The following is a 23729-nucleotide window of genomic DNA, read 5'->3' on the forward strand; positions in this document are numbered from 1 at the left end:
TTTTTTGGACAACTGTTATCTACTACCTCAGGCAGCCTTGAAATTAAACAATTGTCTCCAAATATTTTCAACAAATGTCCCCAAGGAAAAGAGAAAAGGACCTCAAAAATAAAGTCAAGAAAAGACTGCCTTGCCATTCACATCTTCCAGGAAACACAGGACAGGGTTTTATTATTATTATTATTATTTTGACAGGCAGAGTGGACAGTGAGAGAGTGAGACATAGAAAAAGGTCTTCCTTTGCCGTTGGTTAACCCTCCAATGGCCGCCGCGGCCGGCGCGCTGCGGCCGGCGCACCACGCTGATCTGATGGCAGGAGCCAGGAACCAGGTGCTTTTCCTGGTCTCCCATGGGGTGCAGGGCCCAAGCACTTGGGCCATCCTCCACTGCACTCCCTGGCCACAGCAGAGAGCTGGCCTGGAAGAGGGGCAACCGGGACAGAATCTGGCGCCCCGACCGGGACTAGAACCCGGTGTGCTGGCGCCGCTAGGCGGAGGATTAGCCTAGTGAGCCGCGGCGCCGGCCAGGGTTTTATTATTATAATAATTATTATTATTATTACTGCTACTACTACTACTATGACAATGATGAAGGCAGAGAGAAAGAGACAGAGAGAACAGAGACTGAGACAGAGAGCGCTCACATACTGGTACATTTCCCTAAAGTCTGTGACAACTGAAGCTGAGCCAGAAATTCAATTTGGATGTCTCACTTGGATGGCAGGAATCCAAGTATCCGAGCCACCACCTGCTGGCTTCCAGGGTCTGCGTTAGTCGGGAGCTGGACTTGGAAGCCAGAGCCAGGACTCGAACCCAGGTACTCCAACATGGGGTATGGGTGTCTTAAGTGAGGTTTTGGAGGAATGCTAATCTGGTTTGTTCCCTCCAGGGGCTGCCACGCTGTTGGCTTTCACTGTGATTATGGGCTGTGGGTTTTTAGGGCTACCCCAGGTCTGGGGGAGGTGACAGGAACAGTGCAAGTTTTCTGTTCATCCTGGTATTCAACTGTTTTTCTGGAGAACATACTCTGGATTTCTGCAAGCCTGGGGTTATTGCACACAGAGTTCTGAGAAAGTTGATTCTGACGACTTTTTACCAGTTTTCTCATTGCTTTAATGGAGGTGAGACATTTTGGAAATTCTTGCTCTATCATTTTTCCTGGCACTGCTGCATGTAGTCTCAATGGGGCAGAAGAGTGAGTGGTTTGGAAAAGCAGCAATGCTGGCATAGTGTCCAGTGATGACAGGGTCCAGCGTAAGGCTATGGGAATGGAGAGTTGGGGTGCAGCATAGGTGAAGGTCACTGTAGTGGTGGAGGAAGGCCAGTGTGGGGAGCAACTCGGACTAGACTAAGTTACTGGAATTAAGACTTATTCTATGCATCTGCTCTCCCACAATATGGCGCTGGGAGAGGAGGCAACAGCTTCTACCCAGCTGCCTCTCACCAACTTGACAAGCTGCAGGACCTGCTCCTGATTGAAGGAGAGCAGCATACTCGGCGTGTGGGCAGCCGAGTTGGGATTGGCGGAGGAGGACTATAAAGGAGGAGAGAGACAGCATGCACCAGGAACATCTAAGGGGAACACCTGTGCAGCCCCCGAGAGAGCTGGCCGGCGGTGTGCCGCTCCCCTGCGGAAGTGGGGAATGTGGCAGGGGGAACCGCCCTTCCACGGAGGTGGAAGGGACAGTAGCCAACCTGGGAAGAACCAGCAGCAAACCCGGGAAGGGCCGAGCAGACAAAAGAACAGCGCAGGGTCCTGTGTCGTTCCTCCATGAAGAGGGGGAGCGACATAATGGTGCCGTGACTCGGATATGAAGCCTAGGCAGGGCTTAGTGTCGTTCCTCCACGAAGACGGGGAGCGACAGGCCAGTGATGGGGTTCAAGGTCAGGCTAGCGTCCTCTGGGATGATGATACCACCTGGGGGAGAAGGTGATGGACCTCCCTGAGACTGGTGGACATGACATTGTCCATGCTGGCAAATTAGAGAGAACTGTGTAAGTATATTGAATTGTACAAGATAAGAAAGGAGAGTTGCTGTGAACAAAATTAATGTAGCCTGCTGATAAGGAAGAGTCTTAGTGTCATCAAATTCTTTTCACTCACCCTTCTTTGTATTAAAATGTGAAGGTGAGAACAGTGGCTTTGATAGCTGCATCTTGTTGTAGAATCACCCTCTCTCTTTATTACTTAAAAATACCTTTTTATTTACTTTTAAAGGGAGATACACACACACAAAGAGCAAGAGCAACAGAGATCTTAAGATCTTCTGTCCATTTGTTCACTCACCAAACGCTCACAACAGCCTGGCCAAGTCAGAAGCCTGGAACTCATTCTGAGTCTCCCATGTGTGTGGCCGGGACCCAAGTACTTGAGCCATCACCTGCCTCCCAAGGTGCACATTAGCAGGAGGCTGGAATCAGGACCTGAGGAGCGAGGACTCAAACCAGGCATTCCACTGTGGGTGCGGGCATCCCAGTGACATCCTACCCCTGCACCAACGTCCACCCCTTCCTTTCAGTTATATAAGGCAGTCTCCTTTCTCAGAGTTTTTATTGCTTGTTTTACCTCTAGCTTCACATCAATTTAGAGTCCATAAGTCTCTGCTGCAAGAAATGACCTGCTGTGAGGGTGATGGTGATGACTTGCATGTCCTCAGATCAAGGTGAGTGTATTTGTCCATTTGTGTTGCTATAACAAAACACCTGAGGCTGCATATCTTAAAAAGCCAAACGGTTTATTTGGTTCACAATTTTGCTGGCTAGAGGATTTAAAGAATCCCTTGGCTGCAACATAATATGATGGAGAAGCAAAAAAGGAACTAGCTATGTGCAGAATGGGCGTGTGTGGAAGTAAGAGACCCAGAAGGGGCAGCCTACTCTTCAGAGGAATGAATTCACTCCTACTAAACCTGACCCACTCCAGGAAGACAGTGAAATCTATTCATGAGGGTGGAGCACCCATGACCTCATCACCTTCTATGAGGCCCACCTCTTAAAGGTTCCACAACCTGAACACTACCATACTGGGGACCCAATTTCCAGCACCTGACACTTTAGTGGATGAATCATATCTAAGCCACGACACCTAGGGAGCCCCCATCCTTAATACATTGCCTTTTCTGCAGGCGTGGAGGGAACAAATTTAGCAGTCTTTGGTCTTACATGCAGATTTATGAGTATGTACTATGTAACATTATTTTAATTGATCTTATAATGGCTATGATCGTGACACTCTCAGTGATAGCAGCCTACAACAGTAATGTGCAAAAAGCCTTGTACATGGAAATGATCTAACTGGACTGTGGCCAAGTTATGTCTGAACACAAACCAAGACACCCAGATTGGGGACTGGAAGACACACTCCACATAATAGCTGGCAGCCACCATCCCTCTCAGCTCTCAGGACTATAAAAAGCACTTAAGGTTCAGCTTTCAAGACTATAAAAGTGAGAGCCAGGAAACCTGGGGTAGATTCAGCTGCCTTTTTCTTTAATTTTCCAACCACACGTTCACATAAGACTTGGAAGTAAATGGCTGGAGGAAAATGAAACAGGGAAGCCCCGCCCCCACCCCATCAATCTGGCCATTGCTGCAGACCCCTGTGAAGAGTGCTCTGACTGCTTTCTGACTCGTTCCCATGAACTCGCCAGCACGCAGCGGCCAGCCCTCCAGCTCCACTGCGCAGACAAGACCAAGAGCAGTGGACGCTCCCCTCTCCAGCATAATGCTGCGCTGGGCATCCGCCTTAGCAGGGAAGACGCTGCCTGACTTCCCTGTGACTCATATCACAGTGCCTGGGGTTGAGTCCTGGCTTCACTCTCATTCCAGCTTCCTGCTAATGCACACCCTGGAGGCAGCAGGTGACGGCTCATGTAGCTGATTCCTAGCCACCCACTTGGGAGACCTGGGTTGAGTTCCCGGCTCTGGCTTCATCCTGGTCCAGCCCCAGGTGTTGTGGGCATTTGGGAAGTGAATCAGTGGATAGGACACCTCTGTCTACCTTTCAAATAAGCAAAACAATTAAAAAAAAAAAAAAAAGAATGGTGCCAGTCTTCATCCTTCTCTACGTGTTGACAAGGTTTTACAGTGTTGTTAAGGAATGTTTTACAGTGTTAAGGAATGTTTCATTCCTTAAACTTTCCTATTTTCTAACACTGTCTCCTATTTTTCCTTTGGCAGTCCTTTTTTTTTTTTTTTTAAGATTTATTTATTTGAAAGGTGGAGCTACAGAGAGAGAGAGAGAGAGATCTTTCATTTGCTGGTTCACTCCCAAATGGCTGAGGCTGGGCTGGTCTGAAGCCAAGAATTTCTTCCAGGTCTCCTGTGTGGGTGCAGGGGCCCAAGCACCTGGACTGTCTTCTGCTGCCTTCCCAGGCACATTGGCAGGGAGCTGGATTGGAAATAAAACAGCCGGGACATGAACCAGCACCCTTGTGGGATGCTGGTGTCACAGGCTGGGGCCCAACCCACTGGGTCACAGCACCTCTGGCAGTTCTGACTCCACCTCTTCCCTCCCTGGCTCCTCTTCTTCCACCAGCTCTTTCCACTTCCTTGAAGGCCATCCTTGATTTCATATGCTCTCCTTCTTCATCCTCTGGTGATTTTTAACAATGTCCACAGTAGCATAATGATCTAATCTACACCTCCAGTGTTTACCTGGGAGCACCACGCCTCTGGTTCTGCTACTGGATGCCAACACTCACAGTCAGCAAACATCTCCAAATCTGCATGCCTCAGACCATACGGCTTGTTTCCTCCAAAGCTTTTCCTCTTCCTGTCTTCCCCACTCCCCTCGTCACCCAGCCTGGAAATGCTGGAGCATCACTTTTTTTTTTTTCCATCTCTTGGTCTCCACATTCAGTTCATCTTATTTCTGACAAAACCCTGAGGATGTGTCTCTCCATAAGTACCTTGCCTTCTCTCTTGTCTCCCTGACTGCAGGTGCCCCTCTCCTTGCGAAGCCACACTGCTACTAGAATCCCTCTGTAACACAGAGATATGATGAGTGTCTGATGCAGTGGTGGGGAACCTTGTTTGTGCCAAGGGCCACTTGGATATTTATGGCATCATTTGTGGGCCATACAAAGTGATCAGCCTAAAAAAATAGCCTGCTATATGTTTAGTGAATTTTAGTGAGTCCCACCTGTGGTCACCTTGGCAGGGCCAGACCAAGTGATTTCATGGGCCATATATGGCCCAGAAGTTCCCCACCCCTCTGGTTTAGAAGTTTCCCAAAGGTAGATGACTTTATGGGCCGACTAACCTGGAACAGTACTGTTTTCTGGTGAGAGATGTGTCGTTCTATCAGGTTAGCATGCCCCTTCACCCTCCAGCATGGCCTGCTTGGATGATAAATTACGTGGTCACCCTGTCATGGCTAGCAGGCTAAAACCTGGCCCCATGCTCACTTTCTAGCTTCATCTTCCTCCACTCCCTCTGTCCACCTGTCACTCCCTAAACACACCAAGCTTTCGCTCACTTCATCTTCATTGTCCATGCTGTTCTCTCTTCCTGAACACCATCCCCCCATTTCCCACTTGTCAGCTTCCCCTTAGCCATCACTTCCCTGCCAAGGTAGCACCTGTTCTGTGAAACTACATGTTCTGTCTGCCCCCAACCCCATCTGTCAAGAGCCCTCCACTCCTCCCCCTGCTCCCCAGTGATCCAATAGCAATTTGTTCAAACCTCTGTCAAGTATCCCACTTTGAAGCTGGCTCAACACCTGGCACATTGCAGGTCCTCAAAGCGTTTCAGAAGAGAGGCTTTGAAGAAGCATCCAGGCAGCCGTACTTTCAGATGGCTCTGATTAGAATTAAACGCTTTTATCTTCCGTTTGGGACTTGCTTGAGAAAATCCAACATGTCACAGCCAAGTCTATTTCTTCTTCATCTGTAGGGTAATAAGAAGAATAATTGCTGCTGCCAAAACCTACCCATGTGAACTCAATAAGGTAATAAAAGCAAGCCCCGCTGTTGGAGAATAACGTGTTGAAATGGAGAGTGAGATGAACGTCCCGCCCCCATCATCTCTCTCCACAGCTGACATGGCCTGCAGGGTGCAGGCACAGGAAGAGAAGTCTGGCAGATGGTTAAACACAGCTGCTGCTCTCTCCTTCCCTCACTCATTCGTTTCTCCTGTGCCCCCAGTCGCACTGAACAGCCTGCTGGGGAGGTAGACAAACACAAGGCCAGGTGAAGCGCTATCCCAAGGGCCAGGAGAGCCCAGAAGGAATTCTGACGCTCAAGTCTGCTTGAAGAAGTCAAGGCAGATGGATGGCTCGGAGGATGCTGTATTGGACATCAGCCTTAAGGATAAAGAGGAGCACTTAGATTTGTTGACAGGGATGGTGAGCTGCCCTGGGTAAAAAGAGAGTTCTGTGCTCGTTACAAAAGTGGGGTCCACAGAATTTTAAGCTGTAACAGATTATAGAGATCTAATGGATCTGGTGGTTTTCAAACTTCTTTTGACTACAGCTCACATTAAGAGACACTTTCTATGACTCAGCTCAGTCTATATATAAAGTTCAGGAACCAATGTTTACTGATTCCCTTTGATATTATCTAGTTTTTCAATGCTATCTCCTTTCATTTGGACAGAAACTGGTCATGCTCAGCTGAATTGATCGCAACCTCTAGTTTGAAAGATCTTGACCTTATCCCTTCAGTTTTTCCTTGAGGAAACAATGACCCTTGAATAGTGAAACAGCCTAACCTGGAATAGTAAAGAAAAAATATGCTCAAATTCCAGTATGAAGAATTGGTGTTAGAGAGAACCTGTATCTAACTGGTTGTTGGGTATTACAGGAGAACTGCCTTTCCTGGAAGTCCTGCCCATCTTCTGGGGAAACTAAGGCACAACTCTAAATGAGCATCTGGGTATTTTCTATTCCCACTAAAATATCCTGGCCAGTTCAATACTTCTGAGTAGGAATTCCGCTTAGCTTGGTTCAAGGAGGGGTGATCCCACCTGAGGGGAATGGAGGGCCCTATTAGAGCCAGCTAGGACCTGGTCTGGATTGTATGACTCTCAACCTTTTTTGTTTGTTTATTTAAAAGGGAGAGAGAGAGACAGACAGACAGACATAGATCTTCCACCTGCTGGCTCATTCTCCAAATGCCCACAAACAGCCAGGGCTGAGCCAGGCTGAAGCCAGGAGTCAGAAACTCCATCCAGGACTTTCACATGAGTAGTAGGAACCCAAGTACTTAGGTCATAGACCCCTGCCTCCCAGGCTTATTAGCAGCAAGCTGGATCAGAAGCTGGTATGGGCTTGGTCCCAGGCACTTGGATGTGAGATGTGGGCTCCCAAGAGGCAGCTCAACTCTCTGCACCTCTATGTCTACCTCTCCCAGCCATTTGGATGCACATCCTCGTCCTCCAAGAGCCCCCAAAACTCCGCTGATAACAAGCTTTTCAACACGCTGGCTAGTGGGGGTTAATCCTATCGCTCCAGTGTATTGGGACAGGGACAAAAAACCAATATAATAACTATTGATCAACTTGAGTAATGGCTTACCACCTTTTAGATTTCACAGATCATTAAGAATATAAAAAGAGTTTAGGAATCATTGCCAGGGAGCCAATTTTTCTTTGTCCCAGATAACACTAAAACGAACAAACTCAAGAATCTCTTCTCCCCAAATTAGTGTGATCTGGGAGTGTAGCTACGCTACGAGTAGGAAGCATATAATCCTAAAGATATATAATCCTAAAGTCTCAGGTGTTGAGTACATTTAGCTTTTTTAGAGCTCACAAAACAACTGCTGCACTGTTCTGATTTTTCTTTCTTTTCTTTTTTTTTTTGTTTTTGACAGGCAGAGTTAGACAGTGAGAGAGAGAGAGAGAGAGAGAGAGACAAAGGTCTTCCTTTTTCCGTTGGTTCACCCCCAAAATGGCCGCCACAGCAGGCGTGCTGTGCCGATCCGAAGCCAGGAGCCAGGTGCTTCCTCCTGGTCTCCCATGCAGGTGCAGGGCCCAAGCACCTGGGCCATCCTCCACTGCACTCCCGGGCCACAGCAGAGAGCTGGCCTAGAAGAGGGGCAACCGGGACAGAATCTGGCACCCCGACTGGGACTAGAACCCTGGGGTGCAGGCGCCGCAGGCAGAGGATTAGCAAAGTGAGTTGTGGCGCCGGCCTGTTCTAATTTTTCTAATTCCACTGTAAAAGCTTCATTACAGAGTGCTGCTGGTCTCCACTCAGTTGCTGGAAGAACGGTTCTGACACACGTACACTTCTTCCAGAGGCTGTTTATTCGTGCTTCAAATGAGGGAATTCGGATTCTTTATGCCTTGCCTACCATGGAAGATATTTTATTTTAAATCATAAAAAAATCCATTAAGTAGTTTGGGAAATTGTACACAAGCCGTTAGCTAGATTACACTAATATGAAAAACAAGATGGTTCTTGTTATTTAGTTTGTCAAACCATCAGCATTTCAAGTCTGGCCTAGATCAGAATTGTTCTAGCGTTGTGTGCATGGACACTGGCTTCCCTTCCCTTCTCTGCGTGTTGAATGAGTTTACACAAATACCCCAGGAGGTGGCCTGGTTTCTCTGAAGTGTGCATGTGTCAAGCTAAGTTTTCCATGAGGTGGAGATTTTCCTTTTTATTTTTGAAAGTTGTACACCCTACATTCCTGTGTGAGCTCCAGAAGAAATTCTTTTGCTATTGAAACTCATGAGCTATTACCAGCAAATAAATATAAACTGACATTTAATTCAGAATGAAAACCCTTATGTATGAAAATGAAATGCTAACAGCAGCTGTCACTCTCCTCATTCACATTGGTCTTGATGGTATTTGTCACTTCTTTGCCCAATCACTGGTATTAGGGGTGGGGATGAAGCAACAGGGTAAGATTTATTATTAGGAGGCCATCTGCTAAAAGATAGACAGAAGAAACCAGAGAGATATGCAGTACATGAAAATGTTTCACCGAAATGTTACTTTTTCCTGAAGAAATTCTAGGTCTCTTCTAATGCTGCCCTGGAATTTCGATGAATCAAGATTTCAATTTATTGCAAACTCTAAAAAGTAATAATCCATCATTTCCAAACCTTTGACTTTTCTGTTTTCACAAGTTGTGTCCTTCCTAAAAGTGAATTTATCTTTTCCTTTTTTTTTTTTTTTTTTTTTGCTTGCATTACAGGAACAACTGAAGTCTGGAATTTTTTTTAACCTCTTTCACATGTTTCTGATGATCAAAGCAGAATCAGAAACCTCATGGAGTTTTTTTGCTTCTCTTTTTGCCCTCTCTCTTTTAAACCTGTGTGGTTTTGTGTAGCACATTTTGTTTCCCAATCTGTGTGATTTTCTTGAAGCTTTGAATATTTACATGTCATAAAAAATGTTCTACATGTATGAAGGACAACACATTTTCTTGTAACGTCTGATCAAGTTGTTGCCTGATGCTTAGGTCTGTTTCAAAGAGGGAGACTGTAGTAGTGTTTTTGGCATTAGGATTCTAAGAAGTTTCAATATTTATCTGCGCTTAGTCTGTACATTTTGCCTCTGAGAATGATATGAAAATGTGTCTGCATTTGATCATTTTATCAGTTCCATGGACTTTTCTTCCATTCCTACTGTTACTGCTGCCGTTCAGGGCCTGTACCACGTTTTAAAACATTGTGTTAAGATACCTGCCATAACTTAATATTTGCCATCTAAACATTTTGAAGATGCAGCTCAGCAGCATTAAGCCTGTTCACATGGTTGTGTAATCCCTTCATCATCTCTTTTTTTTTTTCTTTTTTTGACAGGCAGAGTAGACAGTGAGAGAGAGAGACAAAGAGAAAGGTCTTCCTTTACTGTTGGTTCACTCTCCAATGGCAGCTGCGGCCAGCGCGCTGTGCGATCCAAAGCCAGGAGCCAGGTGCTTCTCTTGGTCTCCCATGCGGGTGCAGGGCCCAAGCACCTGGGCCATCCTCCACTGCACTCCCAGGCCACAGCAGAGAGCTGGCCTGGAAGAGGGACAACTGGGACAGAATCCGGCGCCCCAACCGGGACTAGAACCCGGTGTGCCAGCGCCGTAGGCAGAGGATTAGCCTAGTGAGCCGCGGCGCCAGCCTTCTTCTTCTTCTTCTTCTTCTTTTTTTTTTTTTTTTTTTTTTTTGACAGGCAGAGTTAGACAGTGAGAGAGAGAAACAGAGAGAAAGGTCTTCCTTCCGTTGGTTCACCCCCCAAATGGCCGCTACGGCCCACGCGCTGTGCTGATCCGAAGCCAGAAGCCAGGTGCTTCTCCTGGTCTCCCATGCGGGTGCAGGGACCAAGGACATGGGCCATCCTCCACTGCCTTCCCAGGCCACAGCAGAGAGCTGGCCTGGAAGAGGGGCAACCGGGACAGAACCGGCACCCCAACCGGGACTAGAACTCAGAGTTCTGGCACCGCAGGCGGAGGATTAGCCTAGTGAGCCACGGCGCCGGCCCCCTTCATCATTTTTAACTTGAATTACTGCAACCCTCTTCCAGGTCTAGTCTTGCTTCTAAGTTTTCAGCCATTAAGAAAGAACATAGACGTGCTATCTCTGTTGACTCATTTTCACCTGTGCATATAAGAAAACTGGAAAGAGCATTCTTTGTCATTTATTCAATGCTGTTGGCTTCAGAGCCACTGAGTGTTGAGTGCAAAGTTCTCAGGCCAAGGAAGCACAGGGACCTGCTGTTCTGGTTCCATCCCATGCTGCAGGTTGTTCCTGGCTCAGGACATCATAGCCCAAACAATTGTCCTGAGAATATAAAGGAAATATACATGCTCTGAAAAGCCGGAAGCAGAGATGACTTTACACAGTGAAACTTTGAGCTTGAAATCATGCAGAAATGAAGAAGGTGAGAGTCAGCCTGTTAGGCCAACCTCTTGCTGTGCATGTGAAGTTGCAGACACATGAACAGCCCGGATCCCCACCAGGACAGCTGATGGCGACAGCTGAGGCTAGATCCCTCTTGGGAAGTGGTGCTCCAAGAATGAGACGCAGCCCCCGCTCCCACCACGCAGGAGGGCTCACGAGGAAGGCGCCCCGAGAACGAGCAGCCCGCTGACACATGCTGCTGCGCTGGGAGCCGTTGGCAGTGCAGTTTCACATCACTAGATGTCAGTGTGGACTTTGCCAGGCGCCACCTTTCTGCCTTGGCAGCAGGTACACCAGGCATCGCCCAGGGCCCTTCCTCAAGTCCTGGCCAACGCAAGGGCTATTTTTGGAACCGTATTCTCACCAGCATATTTTGTCTACTTACAGATTTTGACTTTGCAGAGTTTTGAAAACCACTGACAGAAACCCTGAACCGAAGGTGGTTCTTTTGAACCCCGTGACCTTCTCATGTCCACTCCGGCATTTGGAAGGCAGCCTGTGGGGATGTTGCAAGGCAGCCGACGGAAAGTTCCACTTAGGGTCTGTTGAAAGCAGCATGCTAACCCGTAGGGCCGGCTTCAGGAAACACAGCAGCCTGAGCACCGTGGCTCAAAGGTAGGAGCAGGAAGCCAAGAAAACATGTTAGATTAGCCACAAAAGGAATTAGTGTCTGTGTTTCCTAGGTTTTTATTTTGAGGCAGTTTGTAATCATTGAGCACCTGAAACCTGAAAGAAGAGCCATTATATATTTTTGTTGTCATTGCTGACGTAATGAAGACTACAAATTTAACCGCTGAAAACGACGTATTTATTTTACAGTCCTAGAGGTCAGAAGTCCGACCTGGGGCTCAGTGGGCTGAAACCCAGGTGTCAACAGGGCTGCACTTCTCCTGCAGGCTGGGGTGGGGGGTCGGGGGTGGAGATCCTTCTCCTGCCTTTTCCTGGCTCCTAGAGGCCACCTGCATTCCTTGACCCTTGGTCTCCTTCTGCCTTCAAAACCCACAGTGGCCGATTGAGTCTTGTTTTGCATCACTCTGCCTCTGCCTCTCCTGCCTCTCTCTTTCACTCCCCAGGAACCCTGCGATTACACCCAGATAATCCAGGATCTGCTTTTTATTGTCAGATCCTTGGCTTCTTTACATCTGCAACATTTCTCTTGCCATGCCAGGTGATCTAGTCACAGGGTCCGGGGTGGGGTTGGGGGATATGAGGACAGGAACATCTTTGGGTGGATGGGAGCTACTGGAGTCATTCAATATGAAGTTTTTTAGGCAATGAACTGTTTGTTTATTAGAGGCGGACAGAGAGATGGGGAGTTGGAGGAAGGGGGAGGGAGAGAAAGGGCTCCTATCCTCTGGTTCTCTCCACAAATGCCCACAACAGAAGCAGCAGTCAGACACCAGAGCCAGGAATTGAACCCAGCACTCAGAAGTGGGACAGCAGCATCTTCTCTTCACCACTAGGACAAATGCCCACTCTGTAACAACCTCCCACCTTCAAAATAGTATTCATTTATTTGAAAGACAGAGTGACAGAGATCGAGCGAGCAAGTGAGAGAACAGGAGAGAGTCCTTCCATTAGCTGGTTCACGGCCAGGCTGAAGTCAGGAGCCAAGAACTCCACCTGGATCTCCTACGCAGGAGCCCAAGTACTAGGGACATCATCTGCTGCTTTCCCAGGCACATTAGCAGTGAGCTGGATCAGAATTGGAGCAGGTGGGTTTGAAATAGCGCTTTGATATGGGATGCTGGTGTAGTAGGTAGCTTAACCTGCTGTGCCACAGTGGCCCCTCAGTGAACTCTTTAATAGGCTAATTCAGGGTCATAGACAACTGCTGTTTGTACAGGAGACTGTGTTGGAAAAATAACAAGGCCCAAGTTGCCTTCACTCATGGAATGTTAACAACGAAGAGAAATAAATTTGCCACACCCAGCATTCATATTTGGTCTCCCTCCAATCTGACCGCACTAAGTCCACTGCCCCTCTTGACCCCTATCATCCTAGGAATAGCAGCCTGTTGGCACAGGAGGGGCACACAGAGAGGGCAGGAGAAGCACTGAGCAAACTGAAATGCAGTGCTGTGGCAGTCAGGCCGGGGTAGCCTGTGTGTGCTCCCATGCAAGTCCAGCACAGAGCTAGTCCTGTGTCTTGCCACAACCCACCCAAGAAATGTTTTATCTGTTGAGCCGGCGCCGTGGCTCAATAGGCTAATCCTCCACCTTGCGGCGCCGGCACACCGGGTTCTAGTCCCGGTTGGGGCGCCGGATTCTGTCCCGGTTGCCCCTCTTCCAGGCCAGCTCTCTGCTATGGCCAGGGAGTGCAGTGGAGGATGGCCCAGGTGCTTGGGCCCTGCACCCCATGGGAGACCAGGAAAAGCACCTGGCTCCTGGCTCCTGCCAGGATCAGCGCGGTGCGCCGGCTGCAGCGGCGGCCATTGGAGGGTGAACCAACGGCAAAAGGAAGACCTTTCTCTCTCTGTCTCTCTCTCTCACTGTCCACTCTGCCTGTCAAAAAAAAAAAAAAAAAAAAAAAAAAAAAGAAATGTTTTATCTGTTAAAGATTTGTTTATTACTTGAAAGGCAGAGTTGCAGAGACTCACTCCCCAAATGGCCACAATGGCCAGGGCTGGGCCAGCTGAAATCAGGAGGCTGATGCTTCTGGGTCTCCCATTGGGTGGCAGGAGCCCAAGCATTTGGGTCATCTGCTGCCGCTTTCCTAGGTGCATTAGCAGGGACCTGGATCTGGAACAGGGGGTTCTCAAACCAGCACTCATATGGAATGCTAGTGTTACAGGTGGCAGCTTAACCCCCTGTGCCACAACATAGGCCCAAGAAATGGTTTTGTGCTGCCCACCTAGAGTTCAGCTCCTTGCTTCTCCAGTGTGCTGTTTCCCTCCACATTGCTCCGCAGCACTGGCACCAGGAACCAGGAAGTGTGCCTGTCACTTTTGACTCAGCCTTCTCGGTCACACACAATAGCCAGTTGGTCTGCAAGACCCATGGAGGCTGCTGTCTCTCGAGGGTGCTGGAATCTGCCCCGCCTTTGCTCCAGTTCAGTTTCTCTTCCCTTCTTGCCTGGGTGACTACATCAGCCTCCTAACGAGTCTTGCATTTGACCAGCTTTCCTCTTTCAGATCAGTCCACTCCCCACAATGCCACCGAGCCATCTTTGCAAACCACAGGCAGGGTCATGCTACTTCCCTCTTTAGGAAAGCTCATTCGCAGCTGAGCCCAGCACAGCAGGCTGGTTACACGGTGCCCAGGCCTCCCTCTCCAGCCTGTCCTCTCACCTCTCCAGCTCTTCTCCCAGCTGTCAGGAACTGCTTGCAGTTCTTCAGACAACACAGCTCACCCCACCACATGTGCCCTTGATCCTGAGCGTCTTGGCCAGTGGACATCAACTGTCTCTCGAGACCTCCTTTGCTGTCACCCAGGGCCTGCTTCTTTGTCCCACTGCCCAGCTCCAGTATGAATTTACCACAGTGCAGTGTAATCACCTCTTTATTTATATCCAGGTCCCCTGACTATAAGTCATAAGCTTTTTGAAGGCAGGGACCGTGTTTGGTTCAGCTTCCCATGCCCAGTGTCAAAGCACATTTCATATGCTCAGCTGCTCTGTTTAAAGAATGAAGACCTCTCCAGGGTGGATCCTAAAGTATCCTGTACACCCGAGATGACCCCGCTCAGGGCCACGTTCCAAAATCTACTCAGTTGAGACTTACATCCCTAGAGTTGGGCCAGAGCCCCAGGAGCTTCTGGGAAACAGGGTGGGGCAAGTGGACCAGTTGCTCTTATTACTTTATTTTCTTTCTTGTTACTGGGGAAAGACAGTCCCTCAGCTACCTTACCTTTCCCACCCTGGTCTGACTTGGGGGCATAGATCGTTCAGTAGCCGCACAAAGGGAATTGGCCCCCTAAGGTATGGACTGCCCTGGCTGCCAAGTGGAGAAGACCGCGGACGTGACACCGGGCTTAATGTGGTGACAACAGTCAGCTATGGCGGTGGTATTACAGCTGCTGGCCTCTCACGGTCCACAGCAGTTACTGGAAGTCTCCTGTGTGCTGAGTGTCTTGGAGCTCTCTAGAAGCACGGTGGGGAGTTTAAAATAAAACAGAAAGAGCTCCTGTGCTTGGGAGGCTTCCAGACCTAGATTTAAAATATGAGCCTTGCCTTTGTTGGAGAGTTTTGCGGGAAGAGGTGGTAAGGCCAATGTCTTCTAGGACCTTCAATCATTCACGTACAACCGTGGTGATTTGAGCAAGTGGCAGGAGGCAGGGAGCAGAGTGCGTGTGCACTGGCAGGGAGACTGTGGCGTGATGCAGCAGAGAGCTATTTTCCTTCTAAGCTCGTCTTTCCCTCCTGTAGGGTGGGAGAACCCCTCAGTGCTGACCCCATGACATGCCTTCCTACGCCCCAGGAAAGAGCTGGGATTCCTTTCAAACACTATTTGTAGAATCTGAGCTTTCTCTGTAATGGAGGAGAGCATTCTAGACTGGGGTGCTCTGTGTTGAGGGTGTTTAAATAAGGGACTTTCGAGGATTTTGAAAAATATGTATTGTTTGTAAGCCAAGGTGAATTGGGAATAGAATATCTAAATTTAAGTTCTTATTAATACCCCATCCCATTTTGATAAGCAAGAATTAAGTTATTTTTGTTGGCAGGTGCTGACATTCTGTTCAAGCTGTTTTCTTTTTTAAACACTGTCCTCTCTGAAATGCATTTCTTGTTACTTAAACAATTTTTAATTTACTTGAGAAACATAAATAGCTAGATGGAAATTTCCTATCTGCCAGTTCAATCCCCAAGTGCCTGCAACAGCTGGGGCTGGGCCAGGCTGAAGCCAGGAGCCAGGAACTGAATCAAGTCGCTAAGTAGCAAGCACTCAGCAACTTAATTCATCACCCCTGCCTCGCAGGGTGTGCATTAGCAGAAAGCTGGAATTGGAGGGAAGCAGGGAATTGAACCCAGACACTCCAGTGTGGGATATGGACATCTTAACCACGATTTCAAACACAAAACAGCTCCTCAAGCTGTTTTTAGATAGCAAAATGATCCCTACATCTGTGTTAGACATAGCATAGGGCTCTGGCAATCAACTGGTTAACATGAAATTATTTTTTTTTTAAAGATTTACTTATTTATTTGAAAGTCAGAGTTACACAGAGAGAGGAGAGGCAGAGAGAGAGAGAGGTCTTCCATCCAGTGGTTCACACCCCAGATAGCCACAACAGCCGGAGCTACACTGAAGCCAGGAGCCAGGAGGTTCTTCCAGGTCTCCCACGCAGGTGCAGGGGTCCAAGGACTTGGGCCATCTTCCACTGCTTTCCCAGGCCATAGCAGAGAGCTGGATGGGAAGTGGGGCAGCTGGGACTAGAACCGGTGCCCATATCAGATGCCGGCGCTTCAGGCCAAAGCGTTAACCCGCTGAGCCACAGCACCGGCCCCATGAAATGATTCTGTGACACACTTAAGCCTATTCTGGACCCTAAAGGCTCTTTAGTCCAAGTGTCTAACCTGTAGAATCAAGAGAAATTAAAAGAAGAAGAAACGCTTTCAGAGCTAGTGATTTCAAATAGCTCATCTCTGGTCTCTTAATGACAATGTCTTTTTCAAATTCCGTCGATCTACCTGTCTCTATACATCTATTCATTTCATAGCCGAAAGACACAGATTTGTCATTATGACATGTAATATTATTATTATAACAGTGATGGACATACTTATTAGTACAGTATGCTAAACAATTATCTAATAACCCATGTCAATAATGCATTAAAATGATACAAAATGATGTAAGTTTCAGTGAGTAGTAGTATACATTAAATAGCACAATATCACAAGCTGGTAGAGAAGAGGTGCAATTTATTACAACCTGCTAGGGATAACAAAATTGAGATTAAAATTTGTTTATGTATTAACAAGTTTCACAGTAGTCACAGGTAGGGACTGAATCTTTTGTGACTCATAACCACCATGTGAGACTGGCATTATGATCAGGTACATTTTTCAGAGGAAACAGGTTTAGCCAGGTTAAGTGGCTTGCCCTAAATCCCTCAGCCAGTGTCAGAGTGAGCTAGGGCCTAACCCTAGTCTGAGCTCACCGACGTCATAGTGTGGGTTGATAATCCTGTTGTGATTGGCTCCTGTTGCTTGTTCATTAAAGAATCAATGAAAGTACAGAGAAGGCAGAACAAAAGTTTGACAAAGACATACAGACTACTGAATTATCTGAGAAATTACCCAACTATGTGATTTCTAAGTACTGTAATTTTAGTTTTAGAATTTAAGATACAAGTTTCTAATCACATTGAAGTCTTTTTTTTTTTTTTAAGATTTTATTTGAGAGGTAGAGTTACAGACAGTGAAAGAGAGAGACAGAGAGAAAAGTCTTCCTTCCGTTGGTTCACTCTTCAAATGGCTGCAACAGCCGGAGCTGCAGCGATCCGAGGCCAGGAGCCAGGAGCTTCTTCCTGGTCTCCCACGCATGTGCAGGGGCCCAAGCATTTGGGCCATCTCCTACTGCTCTCCCAGGCCATAGCAGAGAGCTGATCTGGAAGAGGAGCAACCGGGACTAGAACTGGCGCCCATATGGGATGCCAGTGCGCTGCAGGTGGAGGGTTAACCTACTGCACCACGGTGGCGGTCCCCACAGTGAAGTCTTGCATAATATTTTCTTTTTGGGAGGTGCAGAGAGGGAGTGGAAGAGAAGGGAAGCACAAATTTTTATGCACTCTAAAAAGTGAGCCTGGCTGGGAAGAACCCAGGGCCAAGTATCTCAATCAGTCATTTGTTTGCACACACTTCCGCAGCACTTACACAGCTTCCTTCTTCCTCATCTTCTTGCCTTTAAGTTAATCAACCAGGTTCAAAATCTTTGGGGAAGATGCAAAGCCAGTTTCTGAGTCAATAACCCATTCCAAAGCCTTTCTAAACAGACCCAGTTCATTCTCTGCACAACCCATGGCCGTTGTGGAAACTGGAGTTGTGGCAAGGCTCACCAGCATGCAAATGGGTCTGGAGCCATTTCTGTAACTGGTTATACAAGGACTTCAAGACACTGTTAATGATGAAGTCCTCCTGCATGTCGGTGGGGGCACTGCAGTAATGGACATTGTAGCCAGGCTTCTGCAAGTGCTCCAGGTCCCGTTCCTCCTGCACGCAGTGCGTCATCGGTAGCTGGAGGAACGCCCACCCATGACTATCAGTCACCGAGCTCATTCTTCTCGTACTGCCCTGCACCTGTGAAGAAACAGAACTCAAACACAGCCCGGACTGCTTCAGCAGTGCTTTCTGTAATGTGTATTGAGGCAAATTGTGTTAGACAGTCCATTTATTTAAAAATAAAATATCATAATAAGGGCGAAAAAGGCCTATTCAGGTAATTCTACAAACAGTCCTATTTTGGTGAAGAGACCAGGTAGTGCATAAACGCATGGTGGGTGGGGACATGGTGGGGAAGGACCATGGCCACCTTCTAAACACTGTAATGACAGAAGACAGAATGGTAAGATTTAGCAAAAAATGTAGTCTTGGAGCTGGCTGCAAGACAGCCTCTTTGTGAGACTGGGCCTGAAGGAAAGACTAATTAACATCACAAGCTCTTAAGTCCTATACAAAACTGCTGCCCCACATCTCAAAGGTCTGATCTAGTGCAGCTTTAAAAGAGGGGGTGCAGCAGGTGGTGGCTCAAGTACTTGGGTTCCTGCTACCCATGTGGGAGACCGGCTTAACCCACTGCACCACAGTGCCGGCCCAAGGAAAGCATCATTTAGGACCGGTGCTTCTCCGGGTGCAGTCTGAGGTCTGGTGGCAGCACCACCAGCATTTTGGGATGTAACCTTGAAAAATGAGAACCACTGAGTTGTTGATAAATGACAGTTCAAAATTGCTTACTAAATTTTCGCTTGAAATTAAAGTCACTGACCGTAAGAAGTAATTATAATTCAATATATGGAAATTAAATTTTTGAAACATTTATTCAATAGCAGAGTTACAGAGAGAGAGCTCTTCCATCTACTGGCTTATCCTCCAATGGCCACAATGGTCAAGGCTAGGCCAGGCTAAAGCCAGGAGCCCATAACTCCATCTGGGTTTCCCACGTGGGTGCAGGGGCCAAAAGTATTAGGGTCATTTTCAACTGCTTTCCCAAGCACATCAGCAGGGGGCTGGATCAAAAGTGGTGGGAATCAGTGCCCACATGGGGTGCCAGCACTGTAGGCCATAGCTTAACTCACTGCACACAACACTTCAATGTCATCTTCAGATGATTCCTCTGTGTACTCAAGTTTGCAAAGCACTCATTTAGACCATCATTTGTCAACTGCAGATTAAAACCCATTAGTGGGTTATAAAATCAGTCCTGTGGGTGGTGAGCAGGATTTTACAAAAGTAAAATAGAATGGAACAGAAAATGGAGTGGCTCCATGTGACATGGGCATTATCTCATAAAGCTTGCTTCAGTTCTGCCAAGGGGTGTACACCCCTGTGGACTGATTTGGACGACATAGTACTTCAGTTTTTGCAGAACCGGAAGGGTTTGTTAATGAAGCTATCCATTTTAAGTGAAGTCTGAACCATTTGTTGGATGATGAAACATCTTGACAGTTTCATGGGATTGCCGTTAGGTTCAGGGATTCAGAGGGCTGAGGAGAGCAGAGGGTGGAGACAGAGCGCCCACCACGAGGGAGCCGTCCAGGAGTCCGAAAGTGACCTCAAGGGAGGACTAGGGAGGAAGTACCTGCATGCACTCGATGATTCATTCTCATTTACTGTGCCATCACAGGTCTCAGGCGTTGTGTGAGACAGAAGGGGTACAGATGTGAGCTCCACCCTGGGTCCCACTGTTTAGTGACAAGAGGTCTAATACTGCAATCCGTGCTGCTCTACAGCACTGAACGGACACACAGAAGGCAGTCTGTGATGGTGGGCCGGGGTAGGGGGGCTGCAGGGGCATCTGTAGGGAGAAGATGCTCAAACGAATGACGACCACATGTTAACGTGATATTCCATGTAAAAGCATTGAGTCGCTTTGCTCTCACACTTAGTGTGCATGTGTACATCCATAACCATTCATATATTCTTCATGTACATATATTCTTGTTCAAAAACGTGATTACCATGCCCTTTGAAAGAATGAGAAAATCATTACATAAATGGCTCATTGCAAACATGGGGAGCGAGGAGGGAAGACCAAGTATTTCTGTCATTTGTACAAAAATATTATTTTCTTTTTTTAAATATTTATTTATTTACTTGAAAATCAGAGTTACACAGAGAGAAAAGGAGGGAGGGAGGGACGGAGGGAGGGGGAGAGAGAGAGAGGGAGAGAGGGAGAGAGAGAGAGAGGCTTCCAATCCCTGGTGCACTCCCCAAATGGCCTTAATGGTGGGAGCCAGGAGCTTCTTCCAGGTCTCCCACATGGGCGCAGGGGCCCAAAGACTTAGGCCATCTTCCTCTGCTTTCCCAGGGCATAGCAGAGAGCTGTATTGGAAGTGGAGCAGTCAGGACTCAAACTGGTGCACATACGGGACGCTGGCACTGTAGGCGCCAAACCCATATTATTTTCACATAGAGGATACGTCAAGGCTTTTCAGCATAGGTGGGTCGAATGTCCCGACCACGCTCGGCAGTCAAAATGCCACTCCATAGTTAAGAACACACTGGGAATTTTATTAAATCCCATTTTAGAGAAACGACAGGATTTTATGGCAGCAGACGCCCTAGGGTTTTAACACAAATATTCCAGGCAGGGAAGCTAAAACCCAAAAAGGTTAAAAAAATTGCTCCCTATCCATAACTTAGCCCTAAGGGGCAGGTGGGATCAACCTTAGCTCTCCCAGCTCCGCTCTGCCCCAGGCCCGGGGCTCCTTCAGGTCCGGTGGGCAGCCGCCGCCTTGGTCCTGTCTCCTGATTCCGCTGTTCTGTCAGTGTTAGCAGCATTGCGGAGCCTCTGGTTTTCATCTCTTAAATCAGCGTGTAAGGTAACACACACCCAAGTCAAACGCTCGGGACACAGGCACAGCCTTCACGCTCCAGCCTGCACACGCTCTTCTCCCGGGTCCGCGGGCCACGTGTGGAAGGAGGGGCCGCCTTCTGATTGGCGCCCCGAAGGACTCTATCCTCCAATCGGCGTAGGGCCAGAGGTGGCGGAGGGGGCGCGCCCTGGCCGGCGGGGCGGGGCCGGCGACTTGTCCATCATCGAGTCCGCGGGTGGTGGCAGCACCTACCACACCGCCTTACCTTGTTGAGGCGGGGCCGGGGCCGCGCGAGGCGGAGCCAGATCGGCGGGAGCCAATCCACGGGACGGAGCGAGGGGGGACGGGGGCGGGGTCTTCGCACGCAGCCCAAACACACGGGCCCGGGCGCACCCTGCAGCCGCGCGGTTTCTCGGCCTTCCGGTGTGAAGCCGGGGGAGCCTCCTCCCTCCTGGGCGCCCCCGCCCTACCGGCCCTCCTTCGGCCTGGAGAGGGGAGGGGGAGGCCGGGAGGCGGTTGCCGGGAAGCGCGCGCCGCCCCTCCGTCGCCTCCTCCCTTCACGCGCCACCCGTTTTCCCTCTTTCTCCGTTAATAACAGCTGGGTGGCGGGGGGAGGAGGGAAGGTGGCCCCGGCGGAGGCTGGGCGGGCGCCTCCCACTCAGCCGCGAGCCGCCGTGGGAGCCGGAGGATGGCGGCGGTAGCAGCGGCCGCCCGGGAGGAGGCGGTGCCGAGGCCCAGGGCGCAGAGCGCGGCGGCGGCGGCGGCGGCGGCAGAGCGCGGCAGCGGCCCGTCGTGGCGCACCAGAACCGAAAGCAGCGGCAGCCGCGCGGCCACCTGAGCGAACCCACCCCCGCCTCGGCCGGCGAGCGGCGCCCGCCGCCGGGCCCTCCCTCCTCGCCTCGCTTCGCCTCCCGCGCCCGCGTCAAGTCACCGGCCTCGGCCGCGAGAAGAGCGCGCGCCGGGCACCGACCGCCCCTCGGGGCGCCGGGCGGCGGCCCTGGACGTGCGGGGGCCCCTGTGGGCCGGCCGCGGAGCCTCGGCCCTGCCCGCTCGCTCCCGCCTTCCCGGAGCTCGGGGCGCCGCGCGCGGGCCCGGCCCGGGGCGAGGCGGACATGGGCGCCAAGCAGAGCGGCCCGGCCGCCGCTAACGGCCGCACCCGCGCCTACTCGGGCTCGGATCTACCTTCCAGCAGCAGCAGCGGCGGGGTCAACGGAACGGCGGGCGGCGGCGGCGGCGGCGGCGGAGCTCGGGCCGCGGCCGCGGGCAGGTTTCCGGCTCAGGTGCCCGGCGCGCACCAGCCTAGCGCCTCGGGCGGCGCCGCGGCGGCCTCGGCGGCCCCGGCGGCCCCGCGGAGCCGCTCCCTCGGCGGGGCCGTGGGCAGCGTGGCGTCGGGGGCCCGCGCGGCGCAGTCCTCCTTCAACATCCCCAACAGCAGCAGCGGCCCGTACGGCTCGCAGGACTCGGTGCACAGCAGCCCGGAGGACGGCGGCGGCGGTGGCGGCGGCGGCAGCGGCAGGGACCGGCCGGCGGGCGGGGGCCCCGGCGGGCCGCGCCTGGTGATCGGCTCCTTACCAGCCCACCTCTCGCCGCACATGTTCGGAGGTACGGCCCCCTTCCCCGCGCGCCCGGCCCCGCACGTGGGCCGCGGCCACCGGGTATTTTTGCCCTTCTCCTTTTCGCTTACCGTCTTTGGGTGCTGGGTCTCCGGCGCCCGGGCCGCTCACAGGGAAGGGAGCGCACTTAACCCCTGCGGTGCCGCGGCCGCCGGTCGTGCACCTGCACGCTCACCCGGTGGCTGCCCCCTGGAGAGCCGTGAGGGCGGGGGGAGTGGAGCAGGTGCTTCTTTAAGACCGACCAGCATCTCTCGTGGTTGTGGCTTGCAGCCCCCAGGGAGGCAGGAGGAGACCCGGTGCCAAATGTGGTTCTGTCTGGGAACTTGGTGTGGGGAGCGGCACTAAGGGCCCGGAGTCAGGGGCTCTCCGACATTGGGGGATTCGAGAAAGCGGGGAGTTAATAGCTCTTTGGAGCGAATGGTTTCACCTACTGTGTACTTTTTAGTTGCGTGAGGGCGGTAGCAAAGTGTGTTCTTTAACCCAGCAAACCGCTTCTACAGACTATGGTTAATGTGCTTAATTTGGACGTAAAAAAAAATTAATGGGCTTAATTTGGACGTAAAAAAAATCGCGACCAGTTTCTTAAGGAGGGACGCTAAAAATGATTACCACTCTGCCCACAAGGTGCAGTAGCTGGCCAGGAGCTTTAGGAGAGCAGGGTTGCCTGGAGTTAAGTGGCTGATGAGACAGGGACGTTCTTGCTAGCAAAGCCATGTTCTGGAGGATGCACTGGGTCTCAGGAAACTGAGCTCGGCCTGTCCAGTTGTGTTTTTTGGGCTGACCTCCTTCCAGTCGGGCAGTAGTGTGTGACTGTCCTCCCTGCCCCCCACCCCCGACCTGATACCAGGTAAATTCATGATGGAGTGCGGTGGAAATCTCGTCTGTCCCCCCCCCCCCCCCGCGCGCGCTTTGGCCCCTTGGGGAGCGGAGTTGGTGAAGTGCAGTGTTGTGGTTAGCTACCCTGCCTGCTAGCCTGAGTTAGGATGGGAACCTCGTGTGTCCCGGCTCTGCAGTCCTGCTGTCACACTCACTGCACGACCATGCCTGCCTTGCTTTGTTGTAATTTCTGCGTATGTAAACTGAAGTGTTGGTGTTTACTGAAACTGGTCCATCTTTTAAAACTGTCTTGTTTTCAAGGAGTGCTGCTTGTGTCCTTACGTGATTTGCTCACAGCTGACGCGGGTGAAGGTGCTGTGGGCACCGTGGGGAGGAGTGCTGGTTTCCTGGGAACTGCAGACTGGCTGAGAATCAAGGATTACTGGCTTTTAAAGGGACTTATGTTTTTGAAATGAAAATTC

General features: G+C 50.2%; 1 protein-coding gene and 1 long non-coding RNA gene across 5 annotated transcripts in view; one reads left to right on the plus strand and one right to left on the minus strand.

The window, feature by feature from the left end:
• Positions 1–15958: 15958 nt before the first annotated feature.
• Positions 15959–22700, minus strand: LOC138845868 (uncharacterized). The gene is made up of 2 exons (XR_011383132.1): positions 22503–22700; positions 15959–16358 (listed from the first exon to the last, which is right to left on the minus strand). It is a non-coding gene; the product is annotated as an uncharacterized lncRNA (long non-coding RNA).
• Positions 20071–23729, plus strand: part of ZNRF2 (zinc and ring finger 2) — a 104954-nt gene continuing 101295 nt past the window's right edge. For all 4 annotated transcript variants that reach the window (XM_070059696.1, XM_070059697.1, XM_070059699.1 and 1 more), the window contains exon 1: positions 20071–22420. In XM_070059696.1, coding sequence (XP_069915797.1) covers positions 21931–22420 — 490 coding nt within the window. In that variant the 5' untranslated portion in view covers positions 20071–21930. The remainder of the gene's footprint in view (positions 22421–23729) is intronic.

This window comes from Oryctolagus cuniculus, chromosome 16, assembly GCF_964237555.1.
Source record: "Oryctolagus cuniculus chromosome 16, mOryCun1.1, whole genome shotgun sequence".
Lineage (NCBI taxonomy): Eukaryota > Metazoa > Chordata > Mammalia > Lagomorpha > Leporidae > Oryctolagus > Oryctolagus cuniculus.